At 50.3% G+C, this 27824-nt stretch overlaps 15 protein-coding genes across 15 annotated transcripts; 7 read left to right on the top strand and 8 right to left on the bottom strand.

Moving 5' to 3' along the window:
- Positions 1 to 318: 318 nt before the first annotated feature.
- An07g04310 (hypothetical protein) lies at positions 319 to 832 on the top strand (the record flags this gene model as incomplete). The annotated part of the gene is made up of 3 exons (XM_059748399.1): positions 319 to 424; positions 506 to 633; positions 689 to 832. The coding sequence occupies 3 exons, from the start codon at positions 319 to 321 to the stop codon at positions 830 to 832; spliced, it is 378 nt and encodes a 125-aa protein (XP_059605381.1).
- Positions 833 to 1854: 1022 nt separating this feature from the next.
- On the bottom strand, positions 1855 to 4399 carry An07g04300 (uncharacterized protein; the record flags this gene model as incomplete). The annotated part of the gene is made up of 5 exons (XM_001391475.3): positions 1855 to 1908; positions 2140 to 3763; positions 3811 to 3908; positions 3967 to 4165; positions 4245 to 4399. 5 exons carry the CDS (start codon positions 4397 to 4399, stop codon positions 1855 to 1857), a joined length of 2130 nt encoding a protein of 709 aa, XP_001391512.1.
- Positions 4400 to 4912: 513 nt separating this feature from the next.
- Positions 4913 to 5959, top strand: An07g04290 (uncharacterized protein; the record flags this gene model as incomplete). Its single annotated transcript, XM_001391474.1, has 2 exons — positions 4913 to 4990; positions 5090 to 5959. The coding sequence occupies 2 exons, from the start codon at positions 4913 to 4915 to the stop codon at positions 5957 to 5959; spliced, it is 948 nt and encodes a 315-aa protein (XP_001391511.1).
- A 165-nt stretch (positions 5960 to 6124) lies between these two features.
- An07g04280 (uncharacterized protein) lies at positions 6125 to 7726 on the bottom strand (the record flags this gene model as incomplete). Its single annotated transcript, XM_001391473.3, has 6 exons — positions 6125 to 6539; positions 6603 to 6880; positions 6955 to 7190; positions 7248 to 7342; positions 7395 to 7482; positions 7543 to 7726. 6 exons carry the CDS (start codon positions 7724 to 7726, stop codon positions 6125 to 6127), a joined length of 1296 nt encoding a protein of 431 aa, XP_001391510.1.
- A 426-nt stretch (positions 7727 to 8152) lies between these two features.
- On the top strand, positions 8153 to 9946 carry An07g04270 (uncharacterized protein; the record flags this gene model as incomplete). Its single annotated transcript, XM_001391472.3, has 2 exons — positions 8153 to 9594; positions 9652 to 9946. 2 exons carry the CDS (start codon positions 8153 to 8155, stop codon positions 9944 to 9946), a joined length of 1737 nt encoding a protein of 578 aa, XP_001391509.1.
- A 1162-nt stretch (positions 9947 to 11108) lies between these two features.
- On the top strand, positions 11109 to 12734 carry An07g04260 (uncharacterized protein; the record flags this gene model as incomplete). Its single annotated transcript, XM_001391471.3, has 5 exons — positions 11109 to 11168; positions 11221 to 11323; positions 11394 to 12316; positions 12385 to 12516; positions 12597 to 12734. The coding sequence occupies 5 exons, from the start codon at positions 11109 to 11111 to the stop codon at positions 12732 to 12734; spliced, it is 1356 nt and encodes a 451-aa protein (XP_001391508.1).
- A 444-nt stretch (positions 12735 to 13178) lies between these two features.
- An07g04250 (uncharacterized protein) lies at positions 13179 to 14583 on the top strand (the record flags this gene model as incomplete). The annotated part of the gene is made up of 5 exons (XM_059748397.1): positions 13179 to 13572; positions 13669 to 13946; positions 13994 to 14421; positions 14454 to 14479; positions 14549 to 14583. 5 exons carry the CDS (start codon positions 13179 to 13181, stop codon positions 14581 to 14583), a joined length of 1161 nt encoding a protein of 386 aa, XP_059605380.1.
- A 1060-nt stretch (positions 14584 to 15643) lies between these two features.
- An07g04240 (uncharacterized protein) lies at positions 15644 to 16782 on the bottom strand (the record flags this gene model as incomplete). The annotated part of the gene is made up of 8 exons (XM_001391469.1): positions 15644 to 16067; positions 16170 to 16179; positions 16236 to 16264; positions 16347 to 16369; positions 16418 to 16497; positions 16559 to 16585; positions 16659 to 16690; positions 16772 to 16782. The coding sequence occupies 8 exons, from the start codon at positions 16780 to 16782 to the stop codon at positions 15644 to 15646; spliced, it is 636 nt and encodes a 211-aa protein (XP_001391506.1).
- A 563-nt stretch (positions 16783 to 17345) lies between these two features.
- An07g04230 (uncharacterized protein) lies at positions 17346 to 18046 on the bottom strand (the record flags this gene model as incomplete). The annotated part of the gene is made up of 4 exons (XM_059748396.1): positions 17346 to 17635; positions 17726 to 17924; positions 17986 to 17999; positions 18028 to 18046. The coding sequence occupies 4 exons, from the start codon at positions 18044 to 18046 to the stop codon at positions 17346 to 17348; spliced, it is 522 nt and encodes a 173-aa protein (XP_059605379.1).
- Positions 18047 to 18167: 121 nt separating this feature from the next.
- An07g04220 (hypothetical protein) lies at positions 18168 to 19168 on the bottom strand (the record flags this gene model as incomplete). The annotated part of the gene is made up of 6 exons (XM_059748395.1): positions 18168 to 18230; positions 18286 to 18309; positions 18507 to 18679; positions 18765 to 18895; positions 18974 to 19009; positions 19056 to 19168. 6 exons carry the CDS (start codon positions 19166 to 19168, stop codon positions 18168 to 18170), a joined length of 540 nt encoding a protein of 179 aa, XP_059605378.1.
- A 196-nt stretch (positions 19169 to 19364) lies between these two features.
- Positions 19365 to 20075, top strand: An07g04210 (hypothetical protein; the record flags this gene model as incomplete). Its single annotated transcript, XM_059748394.1, has 3 exons — positions 19365 to 19520; positions 19568 to 19873; positions 20010 to 20075. The coding sequence occupies 3 exons, from the start codon at positions 19365 to 19367 to the stop codon at positions 20073 to 20075; spliced, it is 528 nt and encodes a 175-aa protein (XP_059605377.1).
- A 37-nt stretch (positions 20076 to 20112) lies between these two features.
- On the bottom strand, positions 20113 to 21590 carry An07g04200 (uncharacterized protein; the record flags this gene model as incomplete). Its single annotated transcript, XM_001391465.1, has 2 exons — positions 20113 to 21410; positions 21476 to 21590. 2 exons carry the CDS (start codon positions 21588 to 21590, stop codon positions 20113 to 20115), a joined length of 1413 nt encoding a protein of 470 aa, XP_001391502.1.
- A 1294-nt stretch (positions 21591 to 22884) lies between these two features.
- On the bottom strand, positions 22885 to 24454 carry An07g04190 (uncharacterized protein; the record flags this gene model as incomplete). The annotated part of the gene is made up of 4 exons (XM_001391464.3): positions 22885 to 23304; positions 23367 to 24070; positions 24135 to 24245; positions 24313 to 24454. The coding sequence occupies 4 exons, from the start codon at positions 24452 to 24454 to the stop codon at positions 22885 to 22887; spliced, it is 1377 nt and encodes a 458-aa protein (XP_001391501.1).
- A 428-nt stretch (positions 24455 to 24882) lies between these two features.
- Positions 24883 to 25213, top strand: An07g04180 (uncharacterized protein; the record flags this gene model as incomplete). Its single annotated transcript, XM_001391463.3, has 2 exons — positions 24883 to 25066; positions 25167 to 25213. 2 exons carry the CDS (start codon positions 24883 to 24885, stop codon positions 25211 to 25213), a joined length of 231 nt encoding a protein of 76 aa, XP_001391500.1.
- A 719-nt stretch (positions 25214 to 25932) lies between these two features.
- On the bottom strand, positions 25933 to 27565 carry An07g04170 (uncharacterized protein; the record flags this gene model as incomplete). The annotated part of the gene is made up of 2 exons (XM_059748393.1): positions 25933 to 27317; positions 27403 to 27565. The coding sequence occupies 2 exons, from the start codon at positions 27563 to 27565 to the stop codon at positions 25933 to 25935; spliced, it is 1548 nt and encodes a 515-aa protein (XP_059605376.1).
- Positions 27566 to 27824: the final 259 nt, after the last annotated feature.

Here is a 27824-nt window from a genome sequence, read left to right as displayed (position 1 = left end):
TCTGAACATTGTGTACGTGAAGGGATAGCTCTTCAAAAGCTACTGAGTTGGCGTCAGTGGTGCTCAACTGCAGCGACATAACGGAGTTGTGGCTAAGTGAAGAACGAGTCGTAGGAGGATGGAATTGACAACAATTCTTCAGCTTACCTTTCACACACGATACAAGGGGCGATAGTCACAGAAGAATTCTCGGGCAAGTGGGATTGAGTATGCTTAGAGTACGAAAATGCTTGTATACACGCGGCGGCAAATCAGGGAAACACAGAGATAAGGGAAGAAGAATCAAGGATTATTCCAAGCTTTTCTCCTCGGAAGGCGATGGATCAGGACATCCATGGCGATAATAAGAGGATCTGGCCTAGACAAGCACCGCTGCGAATTGCAGTGAAACTGGGGATCCGCCAAGGACAGCGAGAAGAAACCTGTCAGATTAGCATGGCTGTCAGGAAGGCATGGTGACGGTGAACTCCGTATTTTTCTTTCTCTTGTTTCAACGTGATGTCAGGCGCCGATACCAGCCAGGGCCAGGCCCAACCGCCATGCAGTGATCGGATGCTGATCTGCTCCCCGACTGGAGCTGCAAGCTTCCTTTGCCGTCCGCGTGACTCGCCTCTACGCCACTGCTATCAGACTGTCTGGTATCAGAGGACTTGCTAGGTTCTTTGGCCTTCTTTTTATTTCCCTACAGAAATTCTGCCCCTTATCGGCACTCGATATTGTCCCCATTGCCCCATGGATCCTATCTTCTCCCAACACACTCACCGGGAGAAGTCCCGAAGCTCCCGGCGCGCATTGGGCACTCAAAGTTGCCCGTAGCTGCCACTACGGATGATGCGAGATGTCAAACTCAATTCATCGGGCCACCAGACGCTACGCAATTACCGGCATGTCTTATACTTACTACCCGTATCCATTTTGTGGGTCTTTAATCTCACATGGGCACATGATCAATATTTCAGCCTTCAGATTATTGAGCACATTTTATTTCTGTCCTTGTTTTGGAGTTTGGTTGGGCTACCCTATACTCAGGATCAGGAACAACTAGCCCAATGCTTTACCCCAGTTCTGATCCATGGTTCAAACTTAACTTACCCTGGAAGTTAGTACCTCACAGCACAACCCCATCCTGCATGTACTTTATGACTGTTCGAATGCCGCCCCCATCCCTCCTTCCATTTTGAATACCATTTACATAGATAGTACGAAGCTCTACTTTAGAGCGGCGACAGATTAGGAATATTGTCCATTTATGTGCATCCTCCCGGTTTTCAAAAGTAAGATCAAGAGTAGCCACGCCGTCGCGCAAAGAAATAATGCTGGCAATGCTGTAGCTCCAAACCTGGCCTGGCCTGACATAACCTTACCCGTCCCAGACAACTACTTATTCTCCATTACAATTCATATCTCCCAACCTAATTGGTATATTACATTAGTGTCAACTGTGTTGATGGATCAACTTGTGATGAGTGAGGACCATCTATCTACTGTATACGAAGTAGTTTATTATCTAAGTTGTCTTGTTTTGGTCTAAGTGCGCTAACACTGACGGGTGGGTACGGGGTGGGGTCTGATGGGTCGAGGATCGCAGCCCACTTGATTTGGGACCCATCCATGATATTCAATTGTACAAATCTGCTGTGTAGGCACTAGACTCGTGGTTGGTTCGATGCGTTATATGCGTGGCGTGGTTTCGAACGGAAAGGTATACAGAACGAGTATGCAAGTAGTCAAATCGCTGCACGTGTCAGATTGTCTGCCATAAAAAGCCCACACAAAACATATATTCTGGTTACATGCCACAAAGCTTCCGGCTTCTAGTCACTCCAACGTTGTAAGAGTTGAACCACGTATCGCTTACTCACCGCCCTCTTCGAATTCAACCAGCGGTGTCCCGCTTTTACATTGGTCCTGTAAAGTAGCTGTTAGCAATCGCCAGCATTGAAGTGAGAATGCAGATTGACAGCTGGAGTGGGTCAATGCCTGCGGCCTGAAGAGAGAATCCGGATGTCCCTTGGCAAACCGTGCCCGGGCTGTTCCAATATGGCGAGGCTCTGGTTGACCCAGTTTCGGGACGAGGCAGTCATCTCCAGGGGTGACTGGCAGTCATAACTGAGAAGGGGTAGGGGCCGCGTGACTTACTCCTGCTTTATGTACCACCTTGGAGATGGTGCCCCTCTGTGGGCTGCGAATGACTGTTTCCATCTTCATACTCTCAATCACCACCAGTGGCTGATCCTTTTCTACCACATCGCCTGTCTCTACCTCCACACGCAGCACCTTGCACGGCATCGGTGCGAGAACGCTGTTCGTGACATCCTTCATTCCCAACGCCTTCTCCATCCACTTGGCGCGTGGGATCGTCAACCGGTATTGGGTTCCCCGCTGAAAAGCGATGATCGTGTCCTCATCGCGGATCACCGTCGTGTCCAGGCGTGTGTGAGGGAAGAATGAGGTGACAATCTTCGAATCCGGGTCCCGATGGCTTACAACTTGCTCGAATAAACGTCCTCCAACATCAACATTGAATGTGTCGTCACCCGTCTGTTGCACCCTAACGTCAAATTTGGCGTCGCCCTTTGTCCCTGGTGTTAGCTCGGCAAGCGAGATCTGTCGTGCCTGGTATCCTGGGCCAAAGCCTACGGCAGAGCCTTCAAAGCTGGCTTGCGTTCCACTTCCCGGATTTGAATCGTGGTGAAGACAAGCCAGAGCCACCTGGGCCAATACCTCCGGCTCAATCGCCTTCCGTGTGAATAGCTCCTCGCGATGTTTCTCAATGTAGCCGGTCTCCACATTCCCGCTAATAAAATCAGGACTTCTGCAGACAGTTTTCAGAAACTCAATGTTCGTGATTGGACCCGCCACTTCATACTCCTCCAACGCATTCGCAAGTTTGCGGATCGCCTCTTCACGAGTGTTGCCCCGCACAATCAATTTTGCAATCATGGGATCATAATGTGCCGAGACATCGTCGCCTGCGACGAACCCGGCGTCTATCCTCACATCATCAGTAGCGGCGGGAGTACGGACATGGAGCAAAGTGCCGGAGTCTGGAATGAATCCCTGGTCAGGGTTCTCAGCGTAAATCCTAGCTTCGATAGCATGGCCGCGGGTAGCCATGAAAGCCTCCACATCTTCCTGGGTCAAGGGAAGTGGGGCGCCTTCCGCGATCTTAAGCTGCCAGTGCACAAGATCCTGACCGGTAACCATTTCGGTGACGGGATGCTCCACCTGGAGTCTAGTGTTCATCTCCATGAAAAAGAACTCGCCAGTATCATTGTCGAAGATGAACTCCACGGTACCAGCACCCTCGTAGCCAACAGCCAACGCGGCAGATCGAGCTTTTGCCCAGATATCTTTTCTTGTTGCATCGGGAAGGTGCGGAGCAGGCGACTCCTCAAGGATCTTCTGGTGTCTTCTTTGTATACTACAGTCTCGCTCTCCCAAAGCAACAGCGTTTCCTTGCTTGTCTGCAAAGACTTGCACTTCAATGTGCCGGGGTGTCGTAATGTACTTCTCCACCAGTACGTGATCATCCCCGAATGAATTCATAGCCTCCGATTTGGCAGACTGCAGCTGTGCCTGAAAGTCGGCTTTGGTATGAGCGATGCGCATTCCTTTGCCACCGCCACCCTTGATTGCCTTGATCAGCACGGGGTACTTGATCTTGTCGGCCTCGGCTTCGAGGAAATTGACATCCTGGTTGTCACCATGATAACCGGGTACACACGGCACTCCAGCAGCGGTCATGATCTTCTTAGATTGACTTATGGTCGTCAGCCTATGCTCACAGGAGTACATGTATCAAGTTACCTCTTGTCACCCATGTCTTCGATAGCCTTCCAAAAAGGTCCAATGAAGACCAATCCAGCTTCCGTACATTTCCGCGCAAATGCTGCATTCTCGCTAAGCTGGTACGGTCGGAGTGATTAGTATCTTCGCAGCCTGTGTGTAACGGACAGCACTCACGAAGCCGTAACCGGGGTGTATCCCTTGGCAACCTTCCTTCTTGGCAATCTCAATAATTCGATCTCCGTCGAGGTAAGCGGAAACGGATCCCAAGTTGAAGGCAAATGGCGAGCTCAACGCATGCTGAGCCTTGCTATCCGGATCCGTGTAGAGTGTCGTTACTCGGATTCCGTGTTGAGCAGCGGTCCGTCCAACGCGACTGTAACATATCACCAAATGTTAGTACTAACTATTGACAAAACTTCGAGAAAAAAAGCTCCCTCGGAGCTCAGACGCACAGCGCAATTTCTCCTCTATTTGCGATTAGAATAGAGTCCAGTGATCTTTCAGCCTTGGGCGTCGTGGCGGACACGGTGGAGGCCGCTCTTCTGAACCTTCGAACTACTGGCGGCCCCAGGCGGGACGAAGTGCGGAGAAGAGAGGAGAGCGGCATTGTGAGAGAGGCGGCTGATCAGTTAAGTGCCACGAAAGATGATCCAACACCACAGGGAAAGGACACATTCATAAAGCAGCTAGCATATCCAAAAGTACGAGTGACCTGGAATTGGAAAGACACCAAGCTCCCCCAGCCGAGCTTCTTGTACGGCGTTGCAACGCATCCCTTGAGCCGACGCAAAGCGCAGCTGCGGGGAAGCAGTCAGCACGTGATGCGTGAGATCCACCCGCCGGTTTTTTCAAGATTCCAGCCAGCCAGACCATTGCATCACGCCTGCGCCGTGCCTGAGGAGTAGCTTTCGATCTGCGCTTCGAGTTTACGTACCTTTAAATGTGTTGGAGTGGTCGCCTATTGCAGCGCTTTCCATTGATCTTTCTATTGAACTCTCTATCCCTTCGCTGTGTTGTGCGACTCGTTCTTTTGCCTGTTCATTCGCTATCGGCCACATCCCCGATTCTGCTTACATTTTCACCACCGTCACCACATTAATACTTTCTCACATCGGCAACCATGTCCGACGACGAAGATTTCTATGATGAATACGACGAAGACATTTTCTGGGTAGAAGAACCCGACCCAACTGTCGCTGTATGTCCCCACCCCTTATTCATCGACCTATGCTACGTCTGTCCCACCCAATTATTGTAAAGAACCCTGGAATTCTAACACAGCAATACACTACTGTAGGACGATCTCGCCGCGACAGCGACTGCAACAAATGACTTGATCTTCTATGACGATCCGGCCCTTGAAGCTGAAGAATTCTTCAGCGACTGGGACGATCTCTCCGACGATTACTACGACCAAGATCCGACCGCAGTCCGACGCCAACGTGCTCTCAACGCCCTTCTAGCCCAAAAGTCCATCTCAGCGGGTATTCCGCCCACAAAACGCAGCTGGAAGCACCCCTCCAAAGGTCTGTTCGATGTCGCAGCATTCCAGGGTGTAGTGTGGAAAAGCCCCGCCGACGACTTGAAAATTGCGCTGCATGAGCCAGGTGAGGGAGAGAAGGTCGCGCTGTTAAAGAATTGGCGGGAGGTGTTCCGGAATTCAAATCCCGCGATTGGAAGAGCTAGGGTCAGAAAAGAGACCGTGGGACGGAGAGGAATTGGTTCACCGGAAGTGGTGGATTTGTATGGTGCTGAGGATGTGGAGGCAGATGACGGGGAGGACGCAGATATTGAGGATGGGGTGGAGGTGGAGATGTCAAATGGACAGGACAATGGTGCGCTGAATGACGTGCCTGCTGCTGGCGGTGACACGGACATGGTTGAGACTGAAAATACGGAAGGTACTCAGGACCTTCCCGATGGTATAAAGCCGTCTGACTCTCTTGAGGTGCCCAAGTCGAAACCAAACGGTGTCGCTGCTGCATCAGCAGACAAGCCAGCAACAAGAGGCCGGAAGCGCAAGGCTGAAGAAGAAAGCGAACCTGTCCCTGAAGCAACCAGTAAGACGAGATCGAAACGCGTCGCAACACAGAAAGTCGGCGAGGCGAAGGTTTGTAACCCCGCGCCTTCGGGTCCAGTGCGGAGGTCGGCCAGAAACAAGAAGTAATTGATTTCACTTTGTATAGAAATGAGTACATGAGAACACGAACATACAACTTGTTACATGCAAGTTTTCTAATCCATAAATGGTCAGTCAGATAAAGCAGGTAGGACTTGCTGGTATATGTAACATATCCTCATAAGATCAACGGATTAAGGGCATGGATGGGATCTATGCAAATTCCCGATTAAACGCACGCCCAATCACCATGCGCCTAATCTCACTCGTTCCAGCCCCAATTTCATACAGCTTCGCATCGCGCAGTAACCGTCCCGCAGGAATCTCATTGATGTACCCATTTCCACCCATCAACTGGATCGCATCAAGCGCACACTCCGTTGCCCGTTCCGCTGCATAGAGGATCGCGCCGGCACAGTCCTGCGTCCTGATCAGAGCCCCAGATCCCTCTGCAGCTGAGTTATCGATCTGTCGCGCCGTGGCATACGTGTAGGCACGGGAGGCAGCAAGCTTGGTGTACATGTCTGCCAGCTTACCCTGGATCAGCTGGTTGTGGGCGATCGGCATGCCAAATTGCTTGCGGACGTGGGTGTAAGGGAGGACGAGGTCGAGGGCAGCTTGCATGATACTGTTATGTGTCAGCAATGTTGGTGGGAGGTGTATGGAAGACAAGACGAATTGAAGGACGTACCCCAACGGACCAGCGCTGAGAACAAGACGCTCCAGGTCCAAGCCCTCCATTAGAACCTTGACGCCGCGGTTGACTTCTCCGAGAACATTCTCTTTCGGTACGAAGACATCTTCGAAGACAAGTTCGCCGGTGTTGGATCCGCGCATGCCTAGTTTGTCTAGTTTGCGGGCGCAGGAGAATCCCTTGAATGTCTTTTCCACTACGAAGGCTGTGATGCCCTTGGAGGCTTTCTCGGGCTCCGTCTTTGCGTAGACGACGATGTAGTCTGCGTCAGGGCCCTTTGTGAATTGAAAGATTGCTTGATTAGCTCTGGTGTTCCGTGAGAAATGAAGAGGGGCCAATGCAAGCTCACGTTGGTAATCCACATCTTGGTCCCGTTCAATAGGAATCCACCATCAACAGCCTTGGCTGTTGTCTTCATGCTGACCACATCTGATCCCGCAGAGTGCTCAGACATCGCTAGAGCGCCGACCTTCTCACCTGATAGGAGACCAGGAAGGAATCGCTCCTTCTGCTCGGGGGTTCCATTAAGGGAGAGCTGGTTGACACAGAGCTGCGAGTGTGCGGCGTAGGAGAGGGCGATGCTTCCTATTCAATAAAGATTAGACTATATTTGGCCAGTCGATTGATGGAGGAAAGCCATACCAGATGCGCGACTGATCTCCTCCATGACGACGCAGTGAGCCTGGTATCCCATCCCTAGTCCACCGTACTCTTCGTTGGCTGTAATACCAAGGAACCTGATAAGGTCAGAATTGAAGTATATAGCTCGTTGATATTCTGAGAACCCACCCAGCTTCACCCAGCTTCTTCCACATCTCCGCCGGAAACTCATTCTGGGCGTCGGTCTGCGCGGCAACTTCTTCGGGAATTTCGCGCCCTTGATTCGCAGACGGTTAGTATGGCCCAAGCAGAGCATTTCGCATGCCATTATACACACGTGTAAATTCCTGTACACGCTCGCGAAGCTCTAGCAGGTCCTCCTCTGTGGGAGGGACAAAGTCCTTTGGGTGCTTCATCACCAGAGTGCGTAGTGCGGGGGGCTGGATGAGGGGTTTCCTGCACCGAGCCAGAGTCCGTGAGGACTGGCGGACGAAGAATGGGAGTCTCTGGAGTGTAGCCATAGCGCTGAACACACACTGGGAGGGTAATTGGTGAAGCACTTCAGCTTGGAATGACGGGAAATTGAGAACAAGAAGTAGAACAATGGACAGCCAGAAAGAGCGGAATGAATTATGCAGCCACGGCTGACGGCGTGCAATACTACTCCGTAGTCCGTACTGTTGATCAAGATGGGGACGGTTAATCGCGGCAATCGTCGCCGCCCTTCTCCGCACTTCTCAAGACAGGCAAAGTCACCTGCTGCATGCCTGCTTCGGCCAATTCGGCGTCTGCAATCATCTTCCTCCACTGCCGACGACAATATTACCTCGTGTACTTCCTCCGGCTTGAACCGGCCATGGTGTAGTCTGCATATAAGGCATATTCCCCAAATACGTTCCTGTCCACGCCCGAGCATCCCCAGATCATCCAACTCCAACGTCCCCGCAATGCGTGCTCCGTCTCCGCTCCTGCGGAGCTTGCGATCCAAACAACCCGCCCTTCCCTCCCGCTGTCTACCAGTGCGACAACGCTCAACGAGAACTCCTTTCCTCGCATTCTCGAGATATGTTGCCAGCTATACCCATCCTCACCATGCATCCGCCATATCGGCTCTTCCCACAGCTGTGGACACCTCGTCCTCGGATTTCAAGGAGAACGCCCAGCAAATGCAGGAGCTCCTCGACCGGATGGCTAGTCTACATAGCACAATTTCCCAAGGAGGGCCGCAGAAAGCCAAGGACAAGCACATCGCAAGAGGGAAAATGCTCCCTCGCGACAGAGTTACCGCCCTCATTGATCCAGGCACCTCGTTCCTAGAGCTCTCTCCACTCGCCGGCCATGATGTCTACTCTGACGACGTCCCAGCAGGTGGCATCATAACAGGCATTGGAACAGTTGAAGGCGTCACCTGTATGATCGTTGCTAATGACAGCACGGTCAAGGGAGGCACATACTACCCCATCACCGTTAAAAAGCACCTACGCGCACAAGCAATTGCTCAAGAAAACAAGCTTCCCTGCCTCTACCTCGTGGACTCTGGTGGTGCAAACCTTCCCCACCAAGCAGATGTCTTTCCAGACAAGGAGCATTTTGGTCGCATTTTCTTCAACCAAGCCCGCATGAGTTCCCTGGGCATTCCACAAATATCCGTCGTCATGGGCCCCTGCACCGCTGGTGGGGCCTACGTCCCCGCTATGAGCGATGAGACGATCATTGTCGAGAACCAAGGCACCATCTTTTTGGCCGGACCTCCTCTTGTCAAAGCTGCTACAGGCGAGGAAGTCTCCGCAGAGGACCTTGGTGGGGGTCAGCTTCATAGCACAATCTCAGGTGTAACAGACTATCTTGCTGTGGACGATGCGCATGCCATTGTTCTCGCCCGGAGATCCATCTCCAACCTCAACTATCCAAAAACGACCGTTCCTCTTAAGAACATCCCCGGTGACGCCATCAGAGAGCCGTTGTATGATCCAACGGAGCTGAATGGCATCGTGGGCACCAACCTCCGGCGCCAGATTCCCGTCCACGAGGTCATCGCCCGTATCGTCGATGGCAGTGAGTTTGCCGAATTCAAGCGGGACTATGGCACGACACTTGTCACTGGCTTTGCTCGTATCTTCGGGCATCAAGTCGGTATTGTCGCCAACAATGGTATCCTGTTCTCCGAGTCCTCCCTGAAAGGAGCACACTTCATCGAGCTCTGCGCGCAACGTAAAATTCCTCTAGTCTTCCTCCAGAATATTTCTGGCTTCATGGTTGGCGCAGATGCTGAAAAGGGCGGTATTGCAAAGAATGGCGCGAAGCTCGTTACGGCCGTGGCCTGCGCAGACGTCCCTAAGTTCACAGTCGTATTTGGTTCCAGCGCTGGCGCGGGCAACTATGGAATGTGGTAAGTCCTCGGTCAGACATTATTCTTCTTCCTATCCTGTACTCACTACGTTTGCAGCGGTCGCGCTTACTCTCCGCGTCTTTTGTTCATGTGGCCCAACGCCAAGATCGGTGTCATGGGCTCGGAGCAACTTTCTGCTGTCATGGAAGCTGTCGGGCGGACAGCGGACCCCGATCTTAAGGCTCGGATTGATCGCGAATCGGAGGCGGTCTTTTCCTCGGCACGGCTGTGGGACGATGGTGTTATTCCTCCCGCGCAGACGAGACGGTTCCTTGGTCTGGGACTGGCGGCTGCTGTAGGTGGAAGGGTAGATGCTGATATGCAGACTCGATTTGGGGTGTTCCGGATGTGAGGTTCTTTAGCTGTGATAAAACAGGGTACGGATTATGGCATAAGCGAATCATAATCCGGTGACTGGCTTCTATTTCAAAATTCAACCTTAAAATAGCTAACTATTCTGTTGGCCCCCGCAATGTAGCACTTTATACTAAAGCAGTGGTGTTCGATTAGGGGCTATGATAACTCACGAAACGTTTCAATTACCGTCGACATACTTGCAAAGGAAGTACTACTGTAACTCCATCAGATATCAACATAAATGTGGTCTATAGAGATGTTATATTCCCAAGCGTTCGGTTGCCGTACATGCATTACGATAATCCAAGCAAACTAGCAGCTTATCGTCAAACCGAACGATCATTGGACGATATTCCGATATTATAACAAGACCGATTGGTTTTTGAAGATGTAGATCATGTGGTTCAATGACAGCCTCAGCACTTCGGCCTCACCAAAGCCGTGACCCGGTCCCACCGCTGCTCCTGTCGCCTGCCTACATGGCAAACACGGTAATCACGACAAACCATCAGCAATTGATTGAGTAAACAGAGTTTCTCGTGTTGTTCCCACTCGTATCTGTCATTATGATCCGCGGCGTCCATGGCTGTTGGGTTTGGTGTTGACCTGCAACGTTTCGGATGCAGATGCTATGACGATGTTCACAACAGACCAGCAGGTTTTCACATCCATTCATCCGGCGCCATGATGATCAAAAGAGGCAAGCTAACAGATGGGGAATCTCACTAATAGACCCGCCATTGGGTTTGCCAACCGTTATTGGTGCATCTGACATCCCCATACTCAGGACCTGATATACGCCGTACTTCCCATCCTATGTCTAGAAGCGTGAATATAGGATTCAGCTAGTAACTCCAGCAAGAGTTCTTTCGTCCAATACAATTCTGCAGTACCAGCTTAGTCCTTACTACGTGGTCTGACCAACGTACTGTGTCCTTGCTCCTGGTGCTTATGATCATATGGGTCTGAACATGATGGACGGCTAGAAGCTCACAGCCACTTCAAACCCACTCACCTACGTTTCCAATACATACTGAAGAACAGGCAGCAGTGATACTGGGCTATAAAGGGGGCATCTGTCTACTGCATTTCAACTCTTCAATCCTGCAGCTTCATCCCAACACAGCTTCTGTTCCATATCTGCTTTCATTCACACGATGGCATCTTACCCAGAGAATGTCGGCATTAAGGCCATGGAGATCTATGTCCCAGCCCAGGTAATGCAATCCTTCATCTCCTAGGAGTCTGTCTGATTGCCTGATCAAACAGTGTCTGGATCAAATCCTCTTCGAGAAACACCAAGGTGTCTCAGCCGGCAAGTACACCATCGGACTGGGACTCAAGTGCATGAATTACTGCACCGATAGAGAGGGTATGTTCTAATCAAAATACACCATCCTGTCTTTTCAAGTACTGAGAATTCCAACTAACCAACCGTTCAGATGTTTGCTCTCTAGCACTAACAGCCGTGTCCTCCCTCCTCAGGAAATACAGCATTGACCCCAACTCCATCGGTCGTCTCGAAGTAGGCACGGAATCCCTGATCGACAAGGCCAAGTCCATCAAGTCCGTTCTTACAACCCTCTTCGAGCCTTCCGGCAACACAAGCATTGAAGGTATTGACACTATTCACGCCTGCTACGGCGGAACTAATGCTCTCTTCAACGCTATAAACTGGGTCGAGTCCCGGTCCTGGGACGGGCGAGACGCCATCGTCGTAGCATCCGACATTGCCCTCTACAAAGAGTCTTCCAGTCGTCCTACCGGTGGTGCAGGTTGCGTTGCCATGCTCGTGGGCCCCAACGCGCTCCTCTCCCTGGACCATAGCATTAGAGGAGTCTATATGACACACACGTACGACTTCTACAAACCAGACCTCAAATCAGAGTTCCCTCTCGTCAATGGCCATGAATCAATCACTTGCTATATCCGCGCCCTGGACGGATGCCACAAGGACCTCCTCCGTCGCAGAAGCGCGAACAACAAGAACGTCGAGAATGTCCTCGACCTCTTCGACTACATGGCCTTCCATACTCCAAACTGCAAGCTAGTCAGCAAGTCGTACGGTCGACTCAAATATGACGACCTTCTACACCAGTCGAGCTCGAACCCAGACACAGATCTGACTGCAATCCCACCTGAGCTCCGCACCCTGACCTACGAAGAATCCCTCAAAGACAAAAATCTAGAGAAGACCCTTGTAGCTCTGACAAAAGATCAGTTCAAGAAACGGGTCGAGCCATGCATCGCTGCGCCCTCTTTGTGTGGAAATATGTACACAGGCAGTCTCTATTGCTCACTCATCAGCTTGATCAGTAATATCGATCTTGCCACTGCGGAGGGGAAAACTATTGGCATGTTTAGTGTAAGTCACACCCATGTCCCCAAATTGAACTATATATCCATCAGTTCTAACGCATATTGTGGATAAAGTACGGCAGCGGTCTAGCCAGCACTCTCTTCGCCTTCAAAGTAACCGGCGACCTAAACCCCATGGTTGAGAAAATCGATCTCATGAACCGCCTGAATCAGAGACATATCGCTACGCCCGAGGAATATGAAGAGGTAAGCCAACAGAATTATGTAGCTTTCTCGATCCTTTGGTGATCAAGTTGTTGCTCTATACTGATACAGTGTATATCAAGGCCTGTACACTCCGACTGAAAGCCTACGGAAGCAATGACTATACTCCATCTGGAGACATAGCCTCCCTAGCACCGGGAACATACTACTTGGAGAAAATTGATGAGGTGTATCGGCGGACTTATGCTATCAAATCTTGATCTCGAGGTCATTAATTTGAGGGAGTGATTCTTTTCTGTTGCTGTGCTATTGAATTAATGGTGTCTTTCTTTCGCAAAATAATTTTCCCTACCTCATTCCATGGAAACTTCTTCAGAGGCAATGGATGATTCAATGAATAGAAGTAGATTGCTTTTATCATTTCGAAATACTACATCAGCCATATAATATATTTGGTGCATGTGCTACCTAATACAATCCCTTGTGAAACTCGCGTAGCAGTTAGATTTCCTTGGGTGTCGGAAATACTAGTAAAGCCGGGCTTGATCGATATCAATGCTCGGTTGACGAGCATCTTTCAGTCACTAACTATACTGTGTAATTTAGAGCTGCCATCCCCACTCAATACCTCAGATTAGAGATAATATCGGCACAACCCTCTTTATCAGAAGCCCAAAAACTGGAAACGGAGGTTACCAGCCATCATGGCTTCTCCGCTTCACCGACATTGCTCATCCTTGGATGAAGTCATCTTTCCCGACCAGCAATGCTTGACACCAGAAGAGCATGATAAAGCCACGAAGCTTTTTGACAAGCTAATTGAACGTTTCGAGCCTTTACAGACATCGAACAAAGATTATAGACCACTAACACTTATACGCCTCACGAAAGAGGAGGTCTCTGCTGAAGATGAGTTCCTGATCCTCTTCTTCACTCTCATCGAACACGATCATCTTGGAGTCACAACAGAAATCAGAGTAGCTGAGGTCCTAGCAAGGTTACACACTTTTGAGAGATGGACTTCCGAAGAGCAAAACATCCTTCTTCAATGTTTAGTCCACTTCGCCGATTATCTGATAGATAATTTCTTCTTACCACGTATGTTGCTGACATATCTAGTCACCGCAGGATGCTGACTCCGTCTATATTTAGTTAAACTAACAGCCGCGAAGGCTACTCAACCTACGATGATAGATTCATTAGAACCAACTATTGGCACTCCACAGCACATCCCTGATCTACGACAAGCCTGTCTCACGCGTGACCGCCATCGATGTGTCGTGACCCGAAAGTTCGATATTCGGGAGGCTGAAAAGAGATGCAAGGTACTAGATGGAGATAACGTGAAAGACGATGACGGGAATCCTTTGCTGCAGGAAGCTAAAGGCATGACCTATCTCGAAGTAGCGTATATCATTCCTCATTCTCTCATGTCTCATAGTGACATACATATTGCTGGAGAATCGAAATTAGTACGTTATCACTTAAGCTTGTAGCATTCTGCTAATTAATCCTCTAGGCTACTCACAAGATCCTAATGATGTTCGACCCAAAAACTATTTCCCTCATCAACAAAACCAACATTAACCAACAACTTCTAAACACGCTAACCTTAACTCACGACCTTCATCAATCATTTCGTGCTTTCGAGATCACCTTCGAACAAGTCCAGGATCATCCACACACATACACAATCAACTATATCGACCCAAACCGCATGTTCCGAATCCATAGACTTCCTATCACCCGCACGCTCTATGCCACCCCCAACGGAAGTATAGAACCACCATCCCCTCAACTTCTGAAAGTCCATCATTCTATCGGGCGCATTCTTCACTTCAGTGCTGCCGGCGAATATCTCGATAAATTCATCCAAGACATGGAAGAAATGGAAGAAGGAGGGGGAATCTGCTCGAATGGGTCTACTCGCGTTGATGATTATGTTCGGTATAAACTTACAACAATTGGACTTTAAATAGATGCGTGGCTTTTGACTACAGTGCTTGTGTGTTTGATAGCAGGGGGGTCTTGGCTAGATCAATAGTAGTCAGAGCAGCGCTTCTGGGTGTTATAGTGTATGCTTGGGTTCTGAAGAGCCCGGCTACTTAGTTTTGAGAAAGGACTTTGGATTTAGGGATACGCGACTGGATACTTAATTTCGGCGTATGGAAAGGCTGGTAGTTGACGAATGCCTATGCTACGGTGCTGTACAGAAAGCACCTCGTGAGATAATTGGATTGTTGTGATTGACTCATGTGACTTGCGGGCCACTCGCGGGTATATCTACCTGTGATATGATAGTATCAGATTAGGAAGTGAGCAACAGTACTATAGTATAGTAAAGTAGGAAGACACCGCGTTTGTACTTGGTGATAGATTTGAAGTCATAAAATACATCACTGCCTGAACATGCAATACACTTAGGTGACTTATCCTGAGACATACTTCTATTCGTTCTTTTCCACCGCTTGATCAAAACATGCAGCATACAAGCTGTCGAAATGTCTAAGAGTAACACGAAGAAACAATAGGAAAAGTAACATATCTATTTTGGAACCAATCGGGATCGTCTCATCGAACTTCCTATCGCTGTGGAGCAATCTATCCAATTCTGCTTCTGCTTTTTCTCTCTCACGATCAATATCCAGGAAGCAAGGAAGATACAAAGAAAGAAATAAGAGCAAGTCTCGCTGTTCACATTCGCAAAAGAGGAGCATCTAAATCGGTAGAGAAGAAAAGAGAATAAGAAATTTACACTTTTCCATTCCTCCGGCAAAAAAAAGTCACAGATGTAATGTTAGACATGGCAATAGGAAAAGAACAAGTATAAGAAACAAAATATTCGAGGCTATAAGTCACATATATCTATCGTGGGAGCACGTGGACAGGCGTATGATGAAACATGGCATAGGATAAGGTCAGGTAAGGGTTGGGTGAATAAGTAGTAGTAGTAGTAAGTAATAGTAGTAGTAGTAGTAGTAGTAGTAGGTGTTTCGACATTAGACAGGCTTTGTAGACGGGGTATGTGCAGTGTGCAGTGGGTAAGTCATGTGCGTAATGGTGAGCGATGTAAGATAGTAAGTGGTCAGGGGGGCTAGCCCATGCGCTTGCTCTCGTTCATTTGGTGGTACGTTCGTCGTGTCGGGGAAAGGGTCGCGATTAGGACTAATTATAGGATCACGCAGGGTCCCTTGCGCCGGGTCTGGCGCTTTTTGTCCTTTCGACGGTCCTGCCGATTGCCACCTTCCCGTTTGCGATCTGAGTCGGAGTTCTTGGAATTTCCTTGCAGGTCCTTTCGGATGATCTGTCGGCAGAGGTCAATGAAGACTTCGTTGACGTTAGCTCGTCGACGGGCCGAGGTTTCGTAGTAGGGGGCGTTTCCCCAGGTTTGGGAGAGGGCGAATGCGCGCGCGCGTGGCACAGCGCGGTCCTCTTCCAGGTCGGACTTGTTGCCCACGATGACAATGGGAACTTTCTCATCCTCCTTGATGCGGATTATTTGTTCGCGTAGCTCGGACAACTCGTTCAGCGAGGACATGCTCGTAATTGAGAATACGAGCAGAAACCCTTGGCCTTGTTTCATGTACAACTCTCTGGAATGCAATCCAACGTCAGCATGGGGCCCGAAATGGCAACGGTTGTAAATACGCCGTATAACTTGGCGGGAGGAGGGAGTCCTGAGTGGGCGCATTTACCTCATGGCCGCTAAGAAAATGTTAGTACCAGAGAACTTGGATGCTACCGTGTCCACGAAGACTTACTAAACTGTTCTGTTCCTGCAGTGTCCAGTCTGGATACAACAGTCAGCTATCTCGGTTCACCGTAGTGATGCAACTGCGCTGTGGAACAGATTCGCTGCGCACAACACATACATTTCCAGAATACATTGCCGGCCCTAGGAGTGTAAGTGACTATATCCAGACAAGGTCGAAGCCGAACTTACATCCACGTCGATCTGCTTCCGGTATGAATCCTCGATTGTAGGGTCATAGCTCTCGATCCAGACATTTTGCACGAATTGAGCTACTCAGCATCAGCAAATCATGGCAAAGAACCAGGTAGATATATGCGACCAGGAGCATACCAGTAAGACAGCTCTTTCCCACACCTCCTATTGCGCCGACAACGACCGATGGTCAGCGGTGAAACATTTCTTATTGTCTGTCACAGATGTGTGTACCCACCAGCACCTAAAACAACGATATGGTATTCCCGCCTATTAAGAACCCAGTGTATTAGCGACTGCGACAACCTCCGATCGATTGTTGCGGAATAGAGAGTCCGAGGCGGAGCTTACTGTGGCCGCATTGTAACGGTAGCCGCGTATTCGGCGATTGAAAGAGTATAATTCGATGCGAAAGTGAAAGAGTCGACTCCGATAGGGTTCCGGTAACGTCTGAGCCAACAATTATATTGTTCTGATCCTGGGGCGGAATCAGTGGTCGAAGCTGGAACGTAGACTTAACCCGATCCGAATGCTGCGACAGATAAGGGTTGTTTCACGGTGAGGGTATCGAGTGGACGGTGGATCCAGATTCAATGCGCGCCGATGATTTGATTTGAGTTAAGCAGATTGGGGAATGGGGGGAGGAGAGAAGGAGGTGGACTGGACTCCCTTTGAGGGGGGTGGGCGGGGAGGAAGTGCTGGGAGAGCAAGGGCAGCAACACGCGATCCGTTACATCGGTCTCAATGCCAATCAATTCCCGACCAATTCCCCGGGAGCTGGCAGGATGGAAGCGCCAGAGAAAGGGACGGTTTGAAGCAAGGCCGCGGGTGTTGAGGTGGAGAGCAGAGGAGGGAAAGAAGGAAAGGATAGGTAGCTGCTGTCGACAGATCGGTCGGTGACTTTCGGGGGGAGGGAGACACTAGTTTAAAGAGAGAGAGAGGATGAGTGAGTGAGAACCAGACAAGCAGAGCAGTAGCAAGAAGCTAAGTCAGCGAACACGGACTTGGTCCCGGTTTGTGGGGAGGACAGGAAAAGGATCGGTAAGTTCCATTGAAGAGCAGCAGAGAAGAACGTCGAATTTGGCTTACCGACGAGGACAGCAGATGATATGATGCAATAACGGCCTAACGGAGAGACGATCAAATCAATTCCTTCTGAAATTTCTTTTCTCGGTTTCGTCTGTTTCCTGATCCCTGAAGTTCCCCGTTGAAGAACTGCACGAGAGGGAAAAGCAAAAAAAGTCAAAAAAAAAAAGGCACGGCAGGGTCTCTCTCCAATTTGCGGCGGTGAGCCTCGAATCGAACGGCGATTTGTTGTGCGGCCGCTCTTAAACCTTAAGCCCCTAGTACAGTCGAGGTTAGCAGCTGGCGATAGGGAGGTTCTGGTTAATTTCTTGGGTCCCGATGATCCAGAACGAAAAGAAACAGTAGTAATAGAGCAAGGTGCTGTGTGGTTATAAGCTAGAGGGGGAAGTTGACCCCCATCTTGACGGGCATCATTTTCCTACTGAGAGGAAGAAAGAGACAGATAGAAGGGGGGGCAGAAAGAGAAACAACACCATCACTTTTCTCTCCAAGTCTGAGATCAGATCGTATCAGCCTCTCACTTTCTCTTTCTCTTTCCATCATCCCCTGCTCTTTCGCCCCCCTCTTCCCCCTCTTCCCTCCCTCCGATTCGGCAGGACACCGTAGACCGTAGAATGATCACTGCGGATGGGGGCAGAAAGCCCAGCGCATCCATCCTCCCTCAAGAAGGGGGGGCGCGGCATGGCTTGGCCAATAATTGAATCTCGCACCCTCCCCTTATCCCCTGATCCGATTGATTATTCTTCTTCTCGAATGGTTCAGACAGTCATCTCTCTTACCACCTCCCCCCGAGATCTGCAGCCCTGATGAGCTCAGCAGAGCCTCGCAGATGGGGATGTGGCATGTTTGAAGGGGAAAGAGAGGGAGGTGTGTGTGTGTGTGTGGATTCAGATAGGATTGGGGGGGGTGGGTGGAGGAGGAGAGGATGATTGATGGAGAACGATGGGGATGACATGATAAATGTTGGAAGCTGAAACTGGATTATTCCCTCTTACCTTACCTCGAGTTCTTCAGCGCCCACAAGACACTCAGCTTCACATGCACTCAGCCGGGCTCCAATTGCTAGTATTGTCTCAGAAACAGGGAAACGGGGGGAATCATTAAGGCTAGTAACCGCTGCAAGGACGAGGAAAGCAGATAGATAGACGCCGGGCAGGCAGGCCATGGCGACTACTGATCAATAAATATTAACTGGATGTGCTATCTAACCAGAAACTAGCAATGGTACAGAGTGCTTTCTACACACACTCACACTCACACTGTCTCTCTACAGGAGAACTCATGAATATCACGCAAAAGTCCCAAACCCACCTCCGCCTTGCCCCGAAGACAAGCACAATGATCGATCTTCCCCTCTCATAACAATAATCTCCCTCCCTCCCTCTCGCTCTCCATCATAATCACAAAAGAACCTCCCCCCATACGATGCCATGCAGGTCATTCATCTACTTAAGCCCCAAAAATTACCTGTCAGCAGCGACCAAGCCAATAACCAGACATGCCCTTCCTACCAGTAAAAAGGAAGAAGAAGGAAATCATCCAAAGGGACATCGGGATGTGCCCGATTCCAGGAACCGGAAGCAGATTCCGACGCCAACTCAACCAACCCAACTTTAGTCTGCCAGGGACGGAATCACCCCCGAGACTAAGCGGGAAGCACATTTGCTGCTCATCAGCACTAAGTAGCCTTAGGACCACTTGGTAGACTGGGTTGATAAATCCTGACTAAATCGTTTGAGGCCACGGCAGACAAAAAGTACGGACCACCGCACCGGACCTCCGGTCCCCAACTTCCGGGAGGTTGGCTGTCTGTGTGCCTATCATTAATTTATTATAATCTGTAATCTATATTGGACCGATGTGCACGCGCATTGATGGTGCGCTAGGGCATCAGACCATCGCCATCCCATTACCACCTGACCGGGGGGGAGGGGGGGACATGGTACTTGGTGGTTGTATCAGTATGATTGAGAGCCAAGCTGATGTGTCACATTGGGAGAGATATTCCCTGGGGGTTGGGCTGCACAAACATTGGTTTGAGTCGTGCTTGGTTGCGAAAAGTGCAGATGTGATGGGGACGCGTTGGTCTATGCATCACATGTGGATGTGAGGCGTCGGGGACGGGAAGAACAAGACCAGACCCGACACTGGGACCATCTCCCTGCATATGGATCTGAAGAAAAGCGCTGCCGGTCGATACATATGACGTATGTCACTGAAGGGGTCAGGAGCCGATCTCTCATGGATCTATCTAGGCAACGAAGTAGTATTGAAGTACCGATGAAGGCCATTGGAGGTCTGTCAGCTTCAAGGCATCCGGTCTGCGTTGCTTCGCATGGTGTTGGCGAGGTGATTGGTGGTGTTGAGGTTATATTAGACTGTGATATAGTGTATGCTGTACAGAAACAATCAAGGCTTAACAAACAAGTTATAGGCAAACAATTATACAAAGTAAGGCGAACAATGACCTTTGTCTCTCGTATCGCGATCTGCTCTGAGGCAGTCAGACCCGCGAGTCAAAACACGCAAGCTGTCACATTTGGCGATGGTGGGTATGGATCTCCTCTAAGATTATGCGTGTCTTCATTGGTGCAGGACCTCGTACTTTATGTCGGTACATATGTGCCCGCGGCACCATTAACCTTCTCCATCAATGTCCCTTTCTGATTCTCCGAGCTGTACCGCTCCAGCGCTTCGAAGACATGGTTGAATACCAATTGGTCCACATCACGCGCCCACAAGAAATCTAAATGCTCATACTGCGGGATTTCCTTCGCCACGGTCCCGCGAGGGAGCTCGGACAACATCACGTTGATATCAACGAGACTATCGCTACCGCCATACAACAGGACAATGGGCGTCTTAATGTTCTTAGTCGGGTACTTGACCGGCTTGTAAAATCGCTCACTGGCCACAATACTGAGCGGGGCATGGATTTCGTCATCGTAGAACTGGAAATTCCGGTGCCGAATAATCTGGAACCAATGGACGACCGACTTGGTGCTAGTGAAGGAAAACAGATGCAGGTACCCTGCCAGCTTCTGCCAGCGGCTGATGTTCTTGCACCTCCAATTGAACAGGCCGCGAAGTGACGTGTCGATGATCCAAACAAAGATAGGCGGGTAGAGAATTGTCTGCCACATCGTCGTTGAGCTAAGGATGCTGCGTCTGCCAAACAGCAGAAACAGGAAGTTCGGCGAAGCCTTCATGAGCGAGTCCACGAGATGATTTGGAAGACCTGTCGGAGCCATTGCCGGCGCGAGAGCCACAAAGACATCGATCTTCTGATTCAACAAAGGATGAATGGACAGCGTCGCAAATGCCTGCGCTGTTCCCTGCGAGAACCCCACGTATGACAGGGAGGGCTGCCCTGTCACTTCCAGGATATACTTGATGCTGTCTGGGATATCATGGAACGAGAACTGATCGATCGAAAAGTCCCAGAACTCGTTCGACAGGGGCGAATGCTTGACGGACTTCTTCGAGTACTTGTTTCCTCTATTGTTCCCCAACCACACGTCATAGCCCCTTTCGACTAATTGAAACGGAAGGCATCGCTGCTCCTCTGACAGACAGATCCAGACTTCACTGCACATCATGAGACCATGGTGGAGATAGACGACCTTCTTCTTGATGCTCCCTTCGCCCTGGTTGATCTTCCTCCCCTCCTCTCCTTTCCGATAGGGCAGTCGGTGCAGACCAAGCAGATAGCCATCCCCTGTCTGGACGATATGTTCCTCCGCCTCATATCCGAACAGCGCGCATATATCCGTGAAGTCCGACGCCAGAGCAACCGACGCAGCAATTTTCTCTTCTTTACCGCGCTTAGCCGGGTCATCGGGAGGAATGAAGGCGTTGAAGATAGTCTTGGATCGATCGTAACAGAACTTAATAACAGGTTCAGCTGCGTCAGTTAGCTCTTGCCCCTCGACATAGACCACAATTCCAGAGAATGAACACACTACTTACGCAGACAGAATGTGATAATATGTATAACCCATTCCAGCAATACCAAAATCAGCGACCCAAAAAGGGCCAAATACTCGAACCAAAACAGCCGTCCAATGACCGGAACGCGCGCCATGACGATTAAGACCAAACCTCCTATTATCGAAAAGGGATGGACAATTTGCAAATCAACCAACTAAAATACTTATCACCTGCAGTAGTAGTAGTGAACCATAATGCGCCGAAGCAATGCTTCAAAGACCCAAGACCGCATGACTAGGGGAAGAGGATAAATCAAGCGGAACAAGCAGCAAGTCAGGATTCCCCCCAGACGTCATGGGGGCCTTCTTCATGTGATGGCTTACCTAATCCGGGGCAAGGCCCGTTGGTTGAGTTTGTTTTCCGATCAGACAAATTATCTCCAGATGTCCGCCGCCGCAGACCGGTATTGTTCCTGCTTGTCAGTTGGCTGAGCAATTCGGCCATTGTTGTTCGCCAAAATGCCGAGTTCCTGCCAAGAGATCAGTACGTTTGACCCTTATATCCTTTACCATACTCTTAAATTGCGGCTTGGATACTCGACGTATCCCCGAACGGAGATCACCACCTCATTGTCCCCAACTTCAGCTTCAGCTCCACACTCTCTAATCAATCTCACCTGGATGAACAGGAAATGCTCTGGCCCAATGTCTCCAAGAATCAGACTGCATCATGGTGCAACGGCGCTCGCCCCGCGAATGTCTGAGTGAGCCGTACGTCGACGAGCTTCCCATGCGATGCCAGCAATTGCGGAAGGGATTCAGCGAGTGCAAGTGAGTAAAGAGCCGCTACCTTCTTGTAAAACGCAATCACCGCCAAGTCATCAGGGTTACTAACTGTTTGTCCTTCTATAGACGCGGCCTGATCGATATGCGCAAGCGGTTCCGCGGAAACCAGCCCATCTCGGTATCGACGACGGAAGGCGGCGGCTCCAGCTCGTCCCAGCAGCTATATGCGGGCAAGCCGGCGTTTGAGACGGTCAAGGAAATTAGCGGTGATGAGGTGCAGATGGATCCGGAGAAGACTCGTGGTCTGTGAGGGGGGTTCGTTATATCTGGTGTCCTGAGTGATGGTGACACAGATTGGTTTCCCTAGTGCACTGTAACATCATGTTGTGCTTTTGTTGTTTTCGCTGGCATTTGGCTTGGAGTTTGGATGATTGTTTGATTGTTGGGACTACTTCGCTCATGTACCCAAGCCCTGATAGTGTGTATGAGTATCAGGTTATGGGGATTTACACCATATTATACTACTAGATTGTACATATGCAATGTATGGGTCTCGTCTGACCACGCAGACTGACTTGGGCATTCTACGATTCGCATCGTCGTTCTCAAAGCGTGCATTGTGCAGCAGATTTCATTTACTGATCTTTCAAATGATACATTACTTTACTGGGTCTTCTTGACCTTGGCCGAGGCGGGCTCCGAGTAGAGCCACACGAACACAAAGGCCAGGAACCCGCCGATCACAGACCACAGGCCAGCGATCCAGACCCATCCTCCGCTGATCTTCCAGCTGCGGGGGTACTCGTTGTGGGCGAAGTGGCGGACAGTCACCTCGTGCTTTTCCTCAATGTTGGTGAGGAACGGGCGCTTGTAGTTGACCCGGAAGGAGAAGATACCGTGCTGGTCAGGGACGGTAAATTGCGTGCTGTAAATGGTGCTGTTCTCGGTGCGGGCGGTAGGCTCCAACTTCAGGCGGTGGAAGGGAGAGAGCATGGTGAACTCGAGCTGCAGAGCATCGTTGGCGGGCACCTCGAAAGGAATGTACCGGTCGTGGCTGTACTCGGAGATCTCAATGCTGAAAACCTATAGGGACACGTCAGCAGGGGTTTGGCGGCTAGGTTGCGGAAGAGTTAGTGGGCACATACGGTCTCGTTCTTGATGCGGTAGATCGAGGGGTTGAGGTCCTCGGCAGTAAGGTCGTCCTTAGCCAGGTGGTGCTCGATCTTGCCAACCTTAAGGACACCGGTCTCCTTGAAGGTCCAGGCAGTCAACTGCTTGGCGAATTCCTGGTTGGCCGTGCCGGTCTCCTTTCCGTTGCCGGGCGCCTTGACGGTCGCGGAGAACCACTTGTCCTGGAGACTCTCGACGGAGCCGAGCAGGGTGAAGCGAGAGGATGCACGGGTCTGCATGGCGGAGACGAGAGCCAGCTGAGAGCCGGTGGCCCAGACATCCTCTCCCGCAGACAAGTCTTCCTTAGGGTTATAGCTGTAGGCAGTCGCAGGAGCGCGCAGGATAGGCGCAATGAGAGCGTGGTCGCCGAGCGTGTGAGGAGCGGCCCTTGGCAAAGCCAGGACACCCTCCCCGTCGAAGAAAGCCTTGGTATCGGGTCTCAATGGGCCGGGGCGCTGGAGGAGAAGGACATCGTGCTTTTCGGCCGCAGACAGGGTATCGTAGTTGAAGTGGTCGACAACGACAGACGAACGGTCGGTAGCCAGGTGAAGATCGAGTTCCAGAAGCAGCGAGCTGACGGCGCTGGGAGTGGTGGACTTGCCCGAGAGCGCGAGGAGGACGTTACCGTCCTTGTTCATAAAGTCGACGATGTTCTTGGGGCTCAAAGAAGGTCCAAATCCTGGTCACACGGTCAATTGCATGCCCTTGTAGCTAACATTCGAATCCTGAAAGTCGCCGCTAACCTTTGGACCTAGGAGGCAGGAGAAGAAGGTGGTCGTAAGCCCTCTCACCCAGATCGAAGAGGGAAAGCTTGTCACTCTTGGGAGATTCAAAGACGAGGTCATAACCGCGAGCTATTGCATATATCGTCAGCACACCTCCAATCTGCATTTTTTCCAACGTCCAAATGGAAGTTCATACCTTCTAGATCACTCCAAAACGTAGAATACAGATCCTTCTCCGATCCATCCTCCAACACAACCAGCAGGCGGTTCCCCGAACTACTGAGCGCATGTACAACAGCCGAGAAGCCAAACAGAAAGAGGGAAAGAGACCACCGCATCTTGAGTTGGCAAATATCCGCACAGCGGAGGAGCGAAATGAGAAACAAAATCCGGCGAGCAAACCACAAAAGAATGATGTTTTGTCGTTCGAGGAGAGCTCGTCCAGAAAGAAGAGGAAGTAGTAGTACATACGTAGACACTCCCAAACGGGCGACGTGTTTGGACCGAACGCCAAGACCCGGCAAATCCACTTTTGGCGGCTTTCGTCACCTTCAATCAACCTCCATCGATCGTTTCCCCTCGCCCGTCGCAATCCGCCTGGTTTACCCCGACCTCAATCGCCCCTACCTCTCCGCAGGTTCAATCAATTCCCGGTTTCAATTGTCCTGGAGGATTCATCCCGCAGATTGAAAAATTATCTATTCCGCTACCGGTTTCCTTTTAACGCCTCCCTCCCGAACATCTCCGCAACGGAAAATCCTTTACAATGTCGACGCCTCAATTCTGGTCCACGCCTCTCCGCTACCTCCGCTGGGCTTCTCACGAACGTCCCGCTATCTTCTACTCCCTTATTATCGGCTCCATGGGCCCCGTTGCCCTCGTCGGATTGCCCCCGCTCAGACGTGCCTTGGGTGACGTTGACCCGGAGACTATCCCCATGTCTTATCCCAGTATGTTGCTGCCCGCTTTCCAATTGTCTTCAATCGATTTGGCCCTGCTTTGTCTTGGGAAGCAGTGTATACTAATGTTCTCGCGCCTCGCGATTAATAGTCCCCTCCGGTCCCCGCACATTCCCCAAGGGTTACGATGACGAGTAAATCACCTCATCCGGGATATAGCGATATGGAAAGGATAGGGTGGACGGACTTGCGTGACCGACGACTAGCTCTACATTGAATGATGAGCCAAGTGTGACTCCGGCGCCGATAGAATAGAAGAAAGGGAGGCTGTCAATCAACGAGCAAGTATCGGCGGGCCTCGCTTGTCCGGAGGTAGTCTTGATCTGGATTCTGGGTATCTTTCTCCTACGTACATGCGCCCTCCGCCTTCTTCCTAACGGGCATGTTTATACCCTTGTGCTTTTGGTAGGGAGGGGTAAGGTGATGTAGGTGGGGTATGAGATGTGTGTGTGTATTTATTGTATGTGAAAATGGTTACAGAGCGGAGTTCATATAATTTTATCTTTTTTTTTATTCATTTGTGTTTGTGCTGGTATCTAGAGTGTGGTTTTTGTGGTAAAGAGGAATGATCACGAAATAGATGCGTGATGGCCAGGGGGATCCTTACTGCGCCCTAAGAAGCCACTGAATCTGAAGTACAGGATACAGGAAGAAAATAAACCCCCGAAATTGAGAAACCGAGACATAAAATCGAACATGATGGTAAATTGAAACATGAAAACGAACATAGTCAAACAAGGAGACCGAAGTAGTAGTAAAACAAGGAAACCGAAACAGACAAGACAGAATTGAAGCACAGACTTAAAATACAGACTAGTGTACACAATAAGCAAAAGCCCTACCGGTCAGCCATGATGCTAAGTATCATCTCTGTGGCCTTTAACATCGTCAGGAGACTGCATGAAGATAGGGCTCGGATAAGTAACCAACCCATTATCTCCTTCATCCCAATTCTGGGGACATCCCGCGGTCAGTGATTCGACGGCTGGGACCGCTGGTAATTCGGACTCCGTATGCGCCGTCGAATCGTCTTCATCCCACAGAGGCGGGCTGATGAAGCTGTTCACTGAAATGTCGTCGGACAGGTCTGGTTCATGGACGACCGAGGTCACGTCACTCCGGGCCTGAGTAGGGGTGCGATCATGATACCCTTCGGGGGATTTTGGAGACCATGAAGGCAAGGGACGCTCGGTAACTATCGGGGGGATAATTTGAGGCGTCTGGACGTTTCGGTTCTCAAATTGGAGATTATCCATGTAGAAGGCCGGCAAAGCATTATTCATGGTCTGTAGAAGAGCTACCTCTTCCTGTGCAGCCCTATCTGTCAGCCAAGGAATATCCCGCTGCGTAACTTCGCAGCATGTCAGATAGTGTAGTTCTCCCCATACTCCAGGGTTGAACCGCGATCGATTTTCAAGCAGATATGCAACAAGATGTTTTACGGCGTCCTTTATTTGACCGAGCCGGTGTTCCATAACTGCAACCTCGTCTTGTTCAATGGGCAGCAAGACGAGGTGGGCCTCGGGGTCGACCACCTGGAGGTAGGCATTACCGCCAGCATTGATGGCGCGGTAGAACGCCGCTCCGCCGTCCAAAGAACGATATGTCTTATGATCAGCTATGGAATTGCATAGCCACTGCTGATAAAAAGCCTTAGCCATCCAGGTGTAGACATCTCTATTCTGTGGATCATCGACGGGATGGTTGAGGATGCTTGTGTCAGTCATCTGCTTATCAAACTGCAGATCTCTATACTTTCTCTGGCAAATTTCACGGATCGGATCTGAGAGCAAGGCGTGGCCCTCATCCGTTAAATAGTGCCACCGGCCGACGATGTGGATGACTGACTCTTGATAGATTATGACTGACCGAATTCTCAGTCCCAGGTTCACCCAGCCGATGGGATCATCGGATATGCAACGATAGAGCTCCTGTCCATACCCCTCAAGTGCTGCACCGAGAAGAGGTAAAATTAAATCTTCTGCTTCAAGGTCTGTCGCCAGCTCAACAACTCTCCAACTGTTATCCAGAATGTTTCTGGTAGGGCCGTCATCATGCAGAAAAGGAGGTAAGAGATAGAACATCCTGAAAATGTTCTCCCAGCATCTCCGGGTTCTCACAGGCCAGACTGGGATGTAGTCCACAGCCCGAAAGCCTCTGGCTTCGCTCGTGAATTGCTGCGGGACCTGGAAGTGCTCGTTAGAAACCCAGCCGACACAGATATTCTGTGATCGTAAGGAGTCTACTTGCCTGGAGCTGGAAGACCCCAAATTTATGGGCAGCTTCGCCGATAAGATTCAGATTATAGGCGCCTTGATGGTCCATACCCTGGATGTGTTGTAGTGGGTTAACCTCGTTCGGTGGCCCTAGCAGGCTCCTCAGAACCTTGGAGTGTGTGGAGAGTACGTTTAAATGCAAACGGTACACATCCGGGTGGATGGTGAGCTTGACATCGCCATCAACGTAGTTCGGAAAGTCCAAGACAGGCATTTTGGATGTAACTGATGATGATGATCAGGAACTTGTCGCCAAAGCAGTGCGAGAAGCAGTCTCTGAAACGGTGCAGGATGAAAATCATGAGCATTTTATAGCGAGGTGGCCTTGTGAACGACGCCGAGAGAATAGAAGTGACTGATTGCATCGTTGCCTTGGACTTGTTCGGTGCTTCACAATATACCAGTCCGGATCTCTGTTATACAATAGTCAAGTGTTATATGGTGAATCAAATAACAGGGGCCCAAATTCGGTG

This window comes from Aspergillus niger, assembly GCF_000002855.4.
Source record: "Aspergillus niger supercontig An07".
Lineage (NCBI taxonomy): Eukaryota > Fungi > Ascomycota > Eurotiomycetes > Eurotiales > Aspergillaceae > Aspergillus > Aspergillus niger.
This window is presented reverse-complemented; position numbering and strand designations above follow the sequence as displayed.